Source organism: Jaculus jaculus, chromosome 1 (genome assembly GCF_020740685.1).
Source record: "Jaculus jaculus isolate mJacJac1 chromosome 1, mJacJac1.mat.Y.cur, whole genome shotgun sequence".
Classification (NCBI taxonomy): Eukaryota; Metazoa; Chordata; class Mammalia; order Rodentia; family Dipodidae; genus Jaculus; species Jaculus jaculus.
The window spans coordinates 303,797,174-303,813,309 of NC_059102.1; the positions used below are offsets into that span (position 1 = coordinate 303,797,174).

Consider the following 16,136-nt stretch of genomic DNA (forward strand, 5'->3'; position numbering starts at 1 on the left):
TTGCTTTTCTTTCCCACAGGTTTGTGCGCCATTTCCCTCCCAAGACAAATGGCCATGCAAAATGCCATTCAGCACATCCAGCAGATAATACGGAACACAATAAATTTATCTAAGACGGAAAAAATTTTGACAAATGTTAATTGGAATATTGTAGAAGAAAAGGCAAAGATCGAATACAATCCTGTGAGTTGACCAAGCAAAATGGTAGTCTTCATTTCCCTCTTTTGGTCTGCCTGTTTTGCCCTAGTCATTATTGAAAACCTGACTCCCCATTATCTTAGGGTGAATGCCAGCAATTCCACTGAAGAGGGCCCTCAGCAGAATGGCAGAAGGGAGGAGAGAAGTGAAGTAATGGTCACAATACATGATGTGTCCATACAAAATTTCTATTTAATTAAAAAAAAAATGGGTGGCTTGGCAGTTAAGCTCTTGCCTGAGAAGCCTAAGGACCCCGGTTCAAGGCTCGACTCCCCAGGACCCACGTTAGCCAGATGCACAAGGGAGCGCATGCATCTGGAGTTTGTTTGCAATGGCTGGAGGCCCTGGTGCGCCCATTCTCTCTCTCTCTCTCTCTCTCTCTTTCTCTGCCTCTTTCTCTGTCACTCTCAACTAAATAAATAAAATTAAAAAAAATCCCTGATTCTGTTTACTAAGTGTTGGGAAATGGAAAGTGTGGTGGTACACACCTTTAGTCCCAGAATTTGGATGGTAGAGGTAGGAAGGAGGCTCATTTAATTCAAGGCCAGCCTAGGGCTACAGAGTCAGTACCAGGTCAGCCTGGGCTAGAATGAGACCCTGCTTTGAAAAACAAACAAACAAATAAAATAAAATCTTGGGAAATGGACAAAGACAATTACTAGCTCTGAAATCCTGACAAGATGATTTCTCTGAAGTCTGTTAGAGAAAGACTTTGTGATCAGCCTTCATATTGAATATCAGGAGAATGCATCTATGTACAAAATGTTTGGCTGAGTCCCAATTAATGACTTCTGCTAAGATGATGCTTCCAGCAGGTTTAGATACAGAGAATCTCTCCCATGTAAGTATTAGGAAAAGCAGAAAACATAGGCTGAGGCAGTCAGCAGAAAAGCATAGACAGGTTTGGAGAAGAATTTGGCTTCTAAATCTCCTCAGGGGAAGATTTCTTTCACCACAACTGGAAATAATAGTCTTCTGTGCAAAAACATTAACCCAAGCATATGTAGACCATTCTTTTAGCAATTTCTGATTCGAGGTGTTGGAATCTTTGTTGAGTATAGCATTTTCTACCTCCTGACCATTTTCACTTAGTTTTTAAAACTTTCTCTCTTTCTGTTTTAAAAACAGACAGAGTTTGTGAAGTTTTCCCATGTTTCACATGATAAAGACAAGTCGGCAACAGATGAAGTTTTGATAGAAGAAGCCAGATTGCATGTGGCTATAATACAGATGGTCAGTATTATTTAAGTACCTATCTTCAAGAGTAGTTTTCTTATAATGCCTTTGATCCTTATATGTGGGTTTCAAGGGACTAGAAAAAAAAAAAAACCCTTTTTGCTTCCTGATAGCTTATTGTCTGTTAAAATTAACATTCAAACTATTAAACAAAACCAAAACAAAATCCTTTTCTAGCTATAAAGTCAAATCACAAACCTTATTATCTTGTTTCTAATGCTAAGGAATCTTAGCTGTCACTTTGTAGCTTCTTAGCATAATGATCGCTGCCATTCACATAGATAGCTAAACGTCCGTTAGAGCGGAAGCTTTGTCGTTCTTTCAGACTGGGCTTGCTATACAGCCCAGGCTGGTCTTAAACTCACGATTCTCCTGCTTTAACTCCCCATATGCTGGGATTACAGATATGCACCTCACATCTGGATGAAGTTCCTTGTATGTGAGATACTCTGCAGTGTTTATGTAACTCTTGGAAATTTAGTAATCTAGAAAATATTCTGTAGCACTTGGGAGGCACAGGTAGGAGGATCACTGTGCGTTTGAGGCCACCCTGAGGCTACATAGTGAATTCCAGGTCAGCCTGGAGTGAGACCCTACCTCGAAAAACCATAAAAAAAAAAAATCTGATGAACCAAAATTTCTCTTAAAATATTTAATACTGATATTTTACATGTTCTTATGCAAACATTAGAAAATTATTTGGTAAGGCTCAAATTTAAATCCACATATGAGGTTATACATTTAAATTATGGATATATTCTAACAGGATTTTTTTTTTCAAGGTAGGGTCTCACTCCAGCTCAGGCTGACCTGGAATCTCAGGTGGCCTTGAACTCACAGCAATCTTCCTACCTCTGCCTCCCAAGGGCTGGGATTAAAGGTGTGTGCCACCAGACCCAGCTCCTAATAGGAAAATTTTTATTCAATATGACAAGTATATAACCTACTCATTATGCTGAATCCTTTTTTTTGCTTTGTTTTAAAAGCTCAATTGTTATGAAGAATTCCTAATGCAGGTAAAAGAGAAATAATAATGTACTAAATCCCTGTGTACCTGTCACCCAGACTTGAAAACTATTCACACATGACTGTCCTACTCCATCTTTACTAGATTGCTCGTCATCTTCTGGCTTCTTTTGGAAAAACATCCTAGATGTCAGATCACTTCATTTGTAACTATGGTAATATATGTCTCTAAACTTCAGCCTGTAAAAATTGTAAACTATTGATAGTCTACCAAGATTAGTAATCAACAATATCAGATATTGAACTGATAACATTTTCAATTATTTTATAAGCATGAAAACTTTTTGAAAAATATTTTGTTTTATTATTTATTTGCAAGCATAGAGAGAGAAAGAGAGAGTCAGAGAATGGGTACACCAGGGCCTCTAACCATTGCAAATGATCTCCAGATGCACATGTCACTTTGTGCATCTGGCTTTACATGGGTTCTGGAGAATCAAACCCAGTCTTTGCAGGCAAGCTCCTTAACCACTGAGCAATCTTTCTAGCCCCAAGTAAGAAATTTTTTTTTGTGAGGTAGGGTCTTGCTCTACCAGGCTGACCTGAATTTACTATGTAGTCTCAGGTTGGCCAAACTCACAGGGATCCTCCTAAAAATTTTAATTTTTAAGTTTATATTTTCATATTGGATTGTTATACAATTCGCACATTATAATGAACTGATATCTATCTTAATATTGTTTTACTGTATATATTCCTCCTTTTATGTTTATTTCTGGTTAAGAATAATTTTTTCCTAATACAAAGTTTATTTTCATTCTTTTCAACATTTCTACACTTAATTTAAAATGATGTGTGTCCAATAACTTGTAAAAATATCTTATTTTAAGCCGGGTGTGGTGGCACATGCCTTTAATCCCAGCACTCGGGAGGCAGAGGTAGGAGGATTGCCATGAGTTCAAGGCCACCCAGAGATGACAGACTTAATTCCAGGTCAGCCTGGACCAGAGTGAGACCCTACCTCGAGAAACCAAAAAAAAAAAAAAAAAAAAAAAATCTTATTTTAAAATATTCTGAGTTTGGTTGTCATAAGAAACCCTGAAGAATGAGCATCTGAAGAATCAGAGGAGTCCGCATGGAAGGAACCCGAGACACACAGCCACCAGCCAGTTCCTACCTGCCACACTGGCTACAAGGCTGTGCCAATTCAAAGGGTGGGGCAGTAGACCCAGCTTTTTATTTTTCTTTGAGACAGAGTCTTACACAGCTCAGGCTGGCCTAGAACTCTTGTCATAATCTCCCAAGTGCTGGAGTGGCATGAACCACCATGCCTTGCTTAGATTCAACCACTATGGTAACAGGGGCAAAGAATTTGTGTTCATATTTAATATACCAGTTTGCCCACTGATCACAAATTCTTTCTATGCCTCCTACATGCAGAATGGACTTGCCCTTTTCCAAGACCCACAAAAGCTTCAGCTTGTTATGACACCAGACTTAAAGTCCAGTATCTCACAATGCACATGTAGTCCAGCTGAGAGACTCCTTGGTTGCATTGCCTTATAAATATGAAAGAAGTCTTTCTCTCTGGCTCTCTTTTTTTGCAGTAGGATCTTGCTGTAGCTCAGGCTGACCTGGAATTCACTATACAGTCTTAGAGTGGCCTTGAAGTCACAGAAATCCTTCTACCTCTGCCTTCCAAGTGCCGGGATTAAAGATATATGCCACCACGCCTAGCCTGACTTCCCTTCATGTAAAAACTTTATAAAGTGGAAAGACAGTTTGCCCCCTACATACCTAGTGCTCAGTGATGAGCAACAGACAATTTTGTACAAGAGGAGGAAAGGAAACCATGTGACGTCACTGGGCCATGACAACTATGAACTCCTGCTGGGCATATGCAACAGTTTTCCCGTTCATTCCATTTCTGTGGGAGCAACCCGCACTAGTAGCTGAGTGCCTTTCTCTATCTGATTTCTGCCAGAAGTAAATTGGGAGGCTTATATTAATTTAGAACTCTCTCTGTGCCTTTAGCACAACCTGGTGCTTTGCAATTTGTGTGTTTTCAATGAATCTTATTATAACCCACTTTAATATATATTAATATATTCCATACACACACACACACACACACACACACACACACACACACACACACACTTAAGTAGGCCATATGAGAAGACCTTTAGTCTTATTGACAGGGAAGACTAAACACTGCCTTGAATTGTTATTACAAACATCCTGAAGTAGATTTTGAAGCAGAAGCTCCATTTTATTGGCAGCACTTAGAATTTGATCTTTATGCCTAGGTCCTTTACCAGCTGGAGAACTTAAAGAACAGGTTTAGTTTTCAAGTTGATAAACCATGCCTGCTTTCTATAAATTTTTTTGCTTGTGACTGAATAGTTTCTTTTCCTTCCTTCTTTCTTTTTTTCTTTCTTTTTTTTCTTTTTTTTGAGGTAGGGTCTCACTCTAGTTCAGGCTGACCTGGAAATGACTATGTAGTCTCAGGGTGGCCTTGAACTCACAGTGATCCTCCTACCTCTGCCTCCCAAGTGCTGGGATTAAAGGCGTGCGCCACCATGCCTAGCTGAATTGCTTCTCTTTGGTTTATTGTATTATGAGCTAAAAGAGAAATAATTATAATATTCCTAAAATGTCAGAAATCTAGAAACTTTGCTCCATTAATTCATTGTGTGTATTTTCTGCTTTCTAAGTTGCCTTAGGTGACGACTGTCCTGATCATGCTGATTTTTATAAGTTTTATTTATTTATCTTTTTTATTTTTATGAGAGAGAAAGAATTGGTGCACCAGGGCCTCCAGCCACTGCAATTGAACTCCAGATGTGTGCACCACCTCGTGCACATGTGCGACCTTGTGTGCTTTTGTCTCCTTGTGTGTCTTGCGTGTGTGGGATCTGGAGAGTTGAATGAGGGTCCTTAGGCTTCACAGGCAAGCACCTTAAGTGCTAACCCATCTTTTCAGCCCTTTTAAAATATTTTATTTATTTTCAAGAAGGGAGATAGAGATGAGAGAGAGAGTCAGAGAGAGAGAGAATGGGTGCACGAGGACTTCCACCCACTCTGAAGGACCTCCAAACACATGTGCTGCTCTGCACATCTGGCTTACATGGCTATTAGAACTGAATTCAGGTCATTAGGCTTGGCACTAAGCGCCTGAACCGCTGAGCCATTTCTCAAGCCCTGTGCTGACTTTTATGGCACACTTACCTCCCTCCAGCCTGCCACTGCTCTTCTGGCTCCCACTCCGAGCCTTCTTGTCCTCTTGGCTGCTGCCTACCACCCAGTCCCAAAGCTAATGCTACATGATTTAGGTTTTTTTAAAAATATATTTTATTTTTATTTATTTGAGAGAGAGAGAGAGAGAGAGAGAGAGAATACGAGGTAAAGAGAATAGGTGTGCCATGGCCTCCAGCCACTGCAAACGACCTCCAGACACATGCTCCCCCCTGTGCATCTGGCTTATGTGGGTCCTGGGTAATCACACTGGGGTCCTTTGGCTTTGCAGGCAAATGTCTTAACCATGAAGCCATCTCTCCAGCCCATGTTTTAGATTCTTGTTCCATGATTGGTATTGATTTCTGTTTTAGTTGGCTTTTCCAAGGTAACACAACATTCTGAAATTTAAGAGCTTGAAACAACAATGGCTTCTTATTTCTTGTGGTTCAGTGGGCTTGTAAATTGGAATGATTTTATTATTGACCTTGCCTGGCCTCATTAAAATCTGAAGTCATCTTTTAAAAAATATTTTATTTATTTGAGTGAAAGAGAGAGGAATAGGCAGAGAGAAAGAATGGCAGGGCCTCTAGCCACTGCAAATGAATTCCAGATGCATGTGCCCCCTTGTGCGTCTGGCTTATGTGGGTCCCAGGGAATCGAACAAGGGTCTGTAGGCTTTGCAGGCAAACACCTTAACCACTAAGCCATTTCCCCAGCCCCTGAAGTCATCTTTTGATTTACTTGTTATGTATGTGGTATAGGGTGTGTGTGTGTGTGTGTGTGTGTGTGTGTGTGTGTGTGTGTGTGGCATATGCCGGTGTGTGTGCAGATGGGCACGTGTGTGGAGGCCAGAGGAGGATGAACTATCCTCTTCTTTTGCACTTTCCCCTTTTGCACTGACTCTCTGAGACAGCCTCTCACTGAGCCTGGAGCTCACTGTTTTTTCTGTTAGATTGGCTGATCTGTGACCCTCAGCAAACTCCAGCTATCCTCCTGTCTCTGCCCCACTCAGGGCTGGGGTTAAAGACACGACTGGCCATTCCCGGCTTTTGATGTGGGTGTCAAGCACAGCAAGTGCTCTTACCCTACTGAGCCATCTCCCTGTAACAGCTCTGATCTCTAGTCAAGTGGACATTGCAAAAGCAGACTTAAGAACCTTCTGCTTGTTGCTTTCAGGGCCCAGTTACCCTAAACTATCTAACAAAGCTACCTGACTCCTTCTCATTCCTAGGCCATTAAAGTCATCCTATAGTTAAACTGGGGTTGGAAGACACAGGATGTCCTCAGCCACAGGCTTCTCAGTTAATGGTAGTTGTCACTCTCCTTCACACAGCCAGTTCTCCTCCAGTAGGAGGGACTGGGCTCCTTTGCAGCCTGGTGGTCTCTGAACTCTGAACTCTAAAAGTGTGAGAGGCGGGCTGGAGAGATGGCTTAGCAGTTAAGCGCTTGCCTGTGAAGCTTAAGGACCCCAGTTCGAGGCTCGGTTCCCCAGGTCCCACGTTAGCCAGATGCACAAGGGGGCACACGCGTCTGGAGTTTGTTTGCAGAGGCTGGAGGCCCTGGCGAGCCCATTCTCTCTCTCTCCCTCTATCTATCTTTCTCTCTGTGCCTGTTGCTCTCAAATAAATAAATAAATAATTTTTAAAAAAAAGTGTGAGAGGGGATGGAGCTCGAGAGATGGTTCAGTGGTCAAAGGCACTGACTTGCAAAGCCTGATGGCCTAGATTTGATTTCCCAGGACCCACATAAAGCTAAATGCACAAAGTGGTGCATGTGTCTGGAGTTTATTTGCACTGTGCAAATAAACTACTCACTCTCTTTCTATTGGTTTCTTTTTCTATCTCTCACACTATTAAATAAATAAAATCTTTAAAAAGTAAGAGCATGAAAGGGGAAATTGCAAGGTTTCTAGTAAGGACTTACTAGACTCTAGTACTTGAGCAATATCATGTTTATTCCCATCCATTTGTTTATTTATTTGAGAGTGAAAATGAGGCAGAGAGGGAGAGAGAGGAGAGAGAGATAATGGGCATGCTAGGGCCTCTAGTCACTGCAAATGAATTCCGGATGGGTGTGTCACCTTGTGCAACTGGCTTTATGTGGGAAATGGGGAATCGAGCCTGGGTTATTTTTTACTTTGCCAGAAAGAGCCTTAACTTCTTTTTTTAAGAATTTAATTATTTATTTATTTGAGAGTGACAGACACAGAGAGAAAGACAGATAGAGGGAGAGAGAGAGAATGGGCACTCTGGGGCTTCCAGCCTCTGCAAACGAACTCCAGACACATGCGCCCCCTTGTGCATCTGGCTAACGTGGGACCTGGGGAACTGAGCCTCGAACCTGGGTCCTTAGGCTTCCCAGGCAAGTGCTTAACCGCTAAGCCATTTCTCCAGCCTGAAAGTGCCTTAACTTCTAAGCTATCTCTCCAGCCCTATTCTCATTCTTTCAGTTACAGTAAATCACAAATGAGTGGAGAAGCAGATTCTGCCTCCTTTATCTTAGAGAGAGAGAGAGAGAGAGAGAGAGAGGGAGAGAGAGAGAGAGAGAGAGGAAATTGGCATGCCAAGGCCTCAGCCACTGAAATTGAACTGCAGATGCTTGCACTACCTAGTGGGCATTGTGACCTTGCACTTGCCTCACCTTTGTGCATCTGGCTTACATGGGATCTGGAGAGTCGAACATAGGTCCTTAGGCTTCACAGGCAAGTTCCTTAACTGCCAAGCCATCTCTCCAGCTCAGATTCTACCTCTTGATAGAGAAACACTAATATTTGAGAGGCATGATACATGGTGGCATTGCTATAGTGATTTACCACATTTAGTTTATTTAACCATCCATTCCGTAAGAGTGGCTCATTTCCATATGTCTTTGAGTGACTTTCCTAAGAGCATCTTTTACTCTAGCATTGTTCCTGCTTTTGTGACTCTCTTCTACATCCCCCTTTTTCTTTTTAACCTCCTAACACTGAAGTTTCTCAGGGTAGTTCACTCTGTCCATTGTTCTTAGATTACAGCCTTGCTTTTTTCCTCAAAATCATTCATGATTTTAATGTTTATGAATATTATTCAAATCTATAATCTTTTTTTCCAAACTTCTCACCTCCAGCTCTTAATATGCATGAATTGTGCTGAAGCTAGCTATGTTCTCCTGAATCTTCTAGTGGCACTTCAGATCCCCTGTGACCTCATCCTAAGCCTGTTGTCATTTTCCTAGTCTCAGTGAATGGTGGAGGGGGTAATTCCTATGTGTTGTCTGGGGTCAATCCTGCCCCTGTCTCCCTCACCAAGCTCTGTCAGCCTTCCCATTTACATATTTGTTAACGATGCCCCTTTCTATCCTTGGGCCATCATCATCTCTTGCTTGGATAACAATCTTCAACTTGTATTTCTGCTTTCAGCATTCCTAGTCTCATGTTCCAGTGATTTACTAAAAGACAACGGTGACTAGATCATCTTCCTGCTTGATATCCTACATGTGCCAGAGGTGGTGGCCCATCCCTATTATTCAAGTGCTTGGGAGGCTAAGGTGAGAGGATTATGAATTTGATTGAAGCCAGTCAGAGTTACAAGGCAAACCCCTGTCACAGGAAGACAGACAGACAGACAGACAGACAGACCCTTGCATTACTTCTCAGTGACTGTATTTTCCAAGGTGAATTCCAAGAATGCTTGCTCCATCAGATGTTCATAGGTTCTGTATAAGAAAAATTTCTCCGTTGTCAAATTAGCTTGGAAATCCTGGTTTAAAGCAAAGTAAAAGAGGGTTTTTTTTTAAAAAAAATGAAATTTCTAGTAGAACTCCTTAGGATTTCTAAGATTTGATCTATACTGGGATTCTTCAAGAGGAAATAATGAATGTGGCATTTCTTTCTCCTCTTCCCCCCTTTCCCTTTTCCTCACGTAATTAAAAAAATATTTTGGGGCTGGAAGGATGGCTTAATGGTTAAGACATTTGCCTGTAAAGGCAAAGGACCCAGGTTCGATTCCCCAGAACCCACATTAGCCAGATGCACAAGGGGGCGCAAACATCTGGAGTTTGTTTGCAGGGGCTGGAGGTCCTGGTGCACCTATTCCTCTCTCTCCCTCTTTGTCTGTCAAATAAATAAATAATAAAATATTTTAAAATATTTTTATCTATTTGCAGAGAGAGACTAGAGACAGAGACAGAGATAGACACACACACACACACACACACACACACACACACACACACACACACACATAGTAAGAGAGAGAATGGGCATGCCAGGGCCACAGCAAATGGACTTCAGATGAATGTGTCACTGTGCATCTGGCTTTATGCAGGTCCTGGGGAATTGAGCCCAAGTTTTTAGGCTTTGCAGGCAAGACCCTTAACTACTGAACCATCTCTGCAGATCACTTTTTCTTTTTAAAAATGAAAGGATTTATTTAGTTAATTAGTGTCACATTTTTGCATGTTTTATGAGGGACCATATGATGTTCTCATGCATGTGTAATCAGGTAATGGTTACTCAGGGTAAACAGAGATGTACCCTCAAATATTTGTCATTTCTTTGTGGTGAAAATATTCAAAATGTTTTCTCCAGGCATTTAAAAAAATATATATACACTGTACAGTTCTTCAGGAATTGGAGAGCAAGGAGTATCATATAGGGTGTGCATGTCAGACTGTAAGGAAAGGTTGCCTGTAGGATTAAGCCTTAGCACAACAGTCTTTCTGAATCTGCCTCCTGCTCATTTCTCTAACTGATCCTCTGCTCTGCAAGTCCTTTGTGATACTCAACCAAACTATTTCTCATCTCGGGGCATACACTGAAAATGCTTCTGTGTACCTTTGCTTGCCTCTTTCCCTGATCTCATCTGGCCACTTCATTCTTTATCTGGCATTATGTCCTCCTTAAAATACAATTGAGGGATCAAGTCCTCCAAGGACTTCTCTTTGATCCCATCTGCACGTTTTTTGGTCAATGCCTTGTGCTAATTGATTTTTAAAATTATTTATTTATTTATTTTTTTTTTTCGAGGTAGGGTCTCACTGTAGCACAGGCTGACCTGGAATTCACTACGGAGTCTCAGGGTGGCCTTGAACTCACAGCAATCCTCCTACCTCTGCCTCCCAAGTGCTGGGATTAAAGGCGTGCGCCACCATGCCTGACTCTTTTTTTGTTTTTTTGAGGTAGGGTTTCTCTCTAGCTCAGGCTGACCTGGAATTACTATGTAATCTCAGGGTTGATCCTCCTACCTTTGCCTCCCAAGTGCTGGGATTAAAGGTGTACGCCACCACGCCTGGCTTGCCTTGTGCTAATTTTATCTTCCTACATCTCTACCCTGTTTTATACATGTCTAACTTTCTCCCTTTGACAGTAGCCTATGAGCTCCTTGAAGCCTTGGATTATACCTCAATTACCCTACGATGGGGTTTGGAACAGAATTGCATTGAATAAATATGTAAAGGATAAATGATTCAGCAAATATTTCATCCTATTAGCAAATCATAATTTTCTTGAACCAGGTCTACTTCCAGGCTGTAAATCCTTTAATAATTGCATGTATGAATAAGGGCTAAACATCTGCGGCATACTTGTCTAGAAGCTAAGAACATTTGTTTCTATTAAAATATTCATGTCTATACTTGAATAAAAATAAATATTCAGTAGATACTCAAATTAAGTAAAAATTATTTCCTACTATAGAATTTTTGTAATGGCATATTTTCACATATAGCCATTCTCAGATATCCACAGGACTATTGGCTCTTCCCTTTCCTCTACCATAGACATCCAAATCTGCAGATGCTCTTAATTTACATAAATGGTATACTTATTGCTTATAACCTACCTATGCATGTCTTTCTGCTAAAGGTGACAGATTTACATGGTCTGAAGAGAAACCAGAGTCTTGCATGTCTATCTGTATACTTTAACTCACAGATTATTCATAATACTTAGTAGATTCAAATACCATGTAGTTTTCATATAGTATTATTTGGGGAATAATGATAATAAAAATGTTCATGTATGTTTTATACAGATATACTTATTTTCTGGAAGATTTTCAATTTGTGGATGAGTGAATTCAAAGATGCAGAACCCATGGCCAAATGCATGGTTCTGTAAGAATAGCATGAATTATGGAAGGATTAAGAAGAATACGTTACATTTATATTTTGTTTCTGCTTCTATTGTTGTGAGACAGGGTTTTACTCATGGAGACTGTCCTGGAACTCACTATGTAGCCCTGGATGGCCTTGAGCTAATGGCCGTCCTCTTGCCTCCCAAGTGTTGGGATTATAGGTGTGAGCCAATTACATTTATGTTTTGATGCTTTATAATTTTTATTTAAAATTGTATATTTTAGAGCAGCTTTGAAAAACAGTGTAATGATGGCATCCTTGCCGTAGATGCAGCTCGGATACTAATTGGTGCAACCAAAAGCTATTGTCCCATCCATGGAAAGTAAGTGTAATACTTCTTTATTATTTTATTTTGGTGCTGATACCCATGAACAGACATTATCCTTCTTTAATTAATCTTTCCAAAATTGAATGGATATGTGAAATAAACTGAGGATTAAGTGTTCAGATTAACCAATCATCTCTGCTACCTATATCCATCTCAGTCCATTTGTCCATCGATTCACTTTTTGTTTTCTTCCCTCGCTTCCTCCCTTCTTCCCTCCCTCCCTCCTCAGGGCCTTGAACATGTTGAGCAAGCTCTCAGTCACTACCCTCCTCCCTCTCTCTCTTTGCCCAGCAGTTTTATAACCTTGCTAACAGTTCAGGATTAGATAGGTGATAAGGGGGAATCCATGAATGAGAACCTATACAACTTCAATTACATTTATTGCTATTTTGTCTTTATATCACTTAGTTATAGGAGAAGGAACAGAAGCCTCTATCCTGTTCTTAGACTGGTCTCTAAGGATGGAACAAAGTATGACAAAATTGGCCCAAGTGATGACTTTTTAAAAAATATTTTTAGTATTTATTTACTTACTTACTAACTTACTTCTCATGCATAAGAAGTAAATAAATAAATATATACTGAAAGTGTAATTTTTTTTTACAGAAGGCATTGAACTTCAGGCTTTAATAAAAGCATATTTTTAAAGTCATCACTTGGGCCAATTTTGCCAAGTGAAATTATACACATAAGAAGTAATAAGTAAGTAAATGTATGCGTATGGGTGCAGCAGAATCTCTTGCCACTGCAAATAAATATTAGATTCTGTTTTCAAAATTTTATTTTTTATTTAGCTTTAAGTGCCATTTTATTTTTCATTTGCATCAAGTTCTTTTTTAAAAAGATTTGTTTAAGGAGGAGAGAAATAAAGAGGCAAATAAAGGGAGAGAATAGGTGTTCCAAGGCCTCTAGCCATTGCAAACGAACTCCAGAAGCATGTGCCACCTTGTACATCTGGCGTATGTGGGTCCTGGGAAATTGAACCTGGATCCTTTGGCTTTGCAGGCAAGCACCTTAACTACTAAGCAATCTCTCCAGCCCTGCATCAAGTTCTTTCTGTAATATATATATATATATATTTTGAGGTAAGATCTCGCTCTAGCCCAGGCTGACCTGGAATTCACTGTGTAATCTCAGGTTGGCCTTGAACTCACAGCAATCCTCCTACCTCTGCCTCCCAAATGCTAGGATTAAAGTTGTACACCACCACAACTGGCTTCTTTTGCAAATTTTTTATTAAGAACTTAAAAGAATATATTTTTGCTTATTTATTTGCAAGCAGAGAGACAGAGAAGAAAGACAGAGAAAATAGGCATGCTAGGGCCCAGTCACTGCAAATGAACTCCAGATGCATGTGCCACTTTGTACATCTGGTTTTATGTGGGAACCTGGGAATCAAACTTGGGCCATTAGACTGCCGGCAAGTGCCTTCTCTCCAGCCCAAAAACTTTAATATATGAACATACTGCAAGTTGGCCATGTTCTTGTTAGGTTATCCTATTCTGCTCCCTTTCCCCCTACCCCATTTCCCTGAGGGCTGTCTTTGGTAGAAGTATCACTGTGGGGTCATGAATGCACCGGCCCTTTCCTGTGCGGAGGACAGTGCCTCACTGTATGCCTTCCCTGTGGCTTTTATATTCTTTTCATCCCCTCTTCCACAGTGATGAATGCCAAATTCTTGTACCACTTTTTTTTTTTTCAAGGTAGGGTCTCACACTTGTTCAGGCTGACCTGGAATTAACTATGTAGTCTCAGGGTGGCCTCGAACTCTCAGCGATCCTTTTACCTCTACTCCCGAGGGCTGGGATTAAAGGCGTGCGCCACCACGCCCGGCTTGTACCACTTTTTACAGCTGGTTTTACTTGGAAGCTGGGGAACTGAACCTGGGCTGGCAAGCTTTGTCAGCAAGCACCTTTAGTCACGGAGCCATCTCCTCAGCTCTGCCAAGTGATGGGTTTGATAGATGTAGTACAATCTGGTGGGAAAAAAAAATCTCAGTGTTTTAGTCGTGGATCAATATCAGGTCACCATTCTGGTAAACGTTACTTAGCTGATGATCTAAGGCAAAGCTGTGAGACAGTGGAAGGGGGTGCCAGCTGGGTGATGATTAACATTTCAACCACCTGGTATGTTCTTTAGGCAAACTGTAAGTCTCTAAGACTAATTTGGGAAAGTTAGGGCCCTAGGTTGCCTTTGGGGCTGGACAATACATGACATAAGGAAGCTTGGTTTCAGAGCTCCAAAGGGCTGATCTAGAAATGGTTTAGAAAAATGTCAGGCTAAAAATGTTACTGTGATATGACCATGGTTGATAGGTGGATGGATACATAGGCATTGGGCTAAGGCCATATTTATTATTCAATTTATATTTAATACACTGTCCTCTTATATTGCATAAAAATGAAGCACTTTTATTACAACACTTATGTGTATTTTTCTTTAGATTCATGAGTATTTCTGATGTTTCAACTTATGTAAAAGCTAGAAGTTGGATTATAAAGTTTAAAGCCATATTGACTTTCTTGGAATATCATAGAGAACATGCATTATATATTTCACCTAGGTAAGTATGACCTTTTATAACAACATACTTGAAAATATTAACCTTCCTACATTTTTTTTTGAGGTAGGGTCTCACTCTAGTCCAGGCTGACTTGGAAATCACTATGTAGTCTCAGGGTGGCCTTGTACTCAGAGCAATCTTCCTACCTCTGCCTCCCAAGTGCTGGGATTAAAGGCGTGTGCCACCATGCCTGGCTAACCTATCTACATTTTGAGAGTGTATTACCTTGATTTTCTTTATTAAAATGAAACTAATGTGGTAGACTTACTGATTGGTGAAAGAACAGAGTAATGACTTCTGCCATTGTGTTTTAGCAGCTTCATTGACACCCCCATTAAAGAAAATGATGGCATTTTAGAGTCATTTTATGTACTTGGTTGCTTGTAATATCCATATAGGTATAGCATAGAATAAAGATGAGAAACATCTAATTAGTGGGTGTTAAGCTTTATGTAAAAGTCCCATATGCCTTTTCCACTTAATAAATAAATTAAATATTAAAAACCCCTGGTATCTGTGGAGATGGCTTAGCAGTTGATATGTATTCAAGAGTATTAGTTACTTTTCTTGTTTCTGTGATGAAGTTCTCGACAGAAAGTAACTTAAGGGAAGAAGTGCTATTTTGGTTTATAGTTTGAGAGGGTCCAGTCCGCTGTAGCAGGAAGGCATGGCAGTGGAAATATAAGGCTTTCTTAGACCTAATTTATTTGAGAGCAAGAGAGTGAAAAAACAAGAGAGAGTGAAAGAGTGAGAAAGCAAGACCTCAAGAGATCCAGTGAGAGGGAGTATGGGCATTCCATGACTTCTTATTCCAAAGAACTCCACAGATATGCGCTGGTTTGTGCATCTGCCTTTAAATGGGTATTGGGGAATTGAATCTGGATGAGCAGGCTTTGTAAGCAAGTGTCTTTATCCACGGAGACACCTCTCCATCCCCCTTGCAATTCTTGAATATGATAGTTTTCATTTTATAATCTAAAGAATGCTAATGTATAACCCATTTTCCTCTAAATGTATTTGGGTTTTTTGTTGTTGTTGTTGTTTGTTTTTTTGAGGTAGGGTCTCACGCTGGTCCAGGCTGACCTGGAATTAACTATGTAGTCTCAGGGTGGCCTCAAACTCTCAGCGATCCTCCTACCTCGGCCTCCCGAATTCTGGGATTAAAGGCATGCGCCACCATGCCCGGTTTGTATTTGTTTTTGATTTATGAAGTTTTGCACACTTCCTATGACCTTGTGGTTGTTTGAATGTATGGCTCCATAGACTCAGACTTTTTTAGAAAATATATTTATTTATTTATTTGAGAGAGAGAAGAGGGCAGAGAGAAAGAGAGAGAGAGAGAGAGAGAGAGAGAGAGAGAGAGGGCATGCCTAACAAACTCCAGATGCATGTTCCACCTTGTGCATTTGGCTTACGTGGGTCCTGGAGAATTGAACCGTGATCCTTTGGCTTTGCAGGCAAGCACCTTAACCGCTAAGCCATCTCTCCAGC

At 40.5% G+C, this 16,136-nt stretch overlaps 1 protein-coding gene across 1 annotated transcript in view; it reads left to right on the forward strand.

Annotated features, from left to right (window-relative positions):
• Slc9c2 (solute carrier family 9 member C2 (putative)) overlaps nt 1–16,136 on the forward strand; it is an 86,738-nt gene that overhangs the window by 30,729 nt on the left and 39,873 nt on the right. The window contains exons 11-14 of the mRNA XM_004658882.2: nt 20–183; nt 1,342–1,431; nt 11,979–12,076; nt 14,526–14,645. Coding sequence (XP_004658939.1) covers nt 20–183; nt 1,342–1,431; nt 11,979–12,076; nt 14,526–14,645 — 472 coding nt within the window. The remainder of the gene's footprint in view (nt 1–19; nt 184–1,341; nt 1,432–11,978; nt 12,077–14,525; nt 14,646–16,136) is intronic.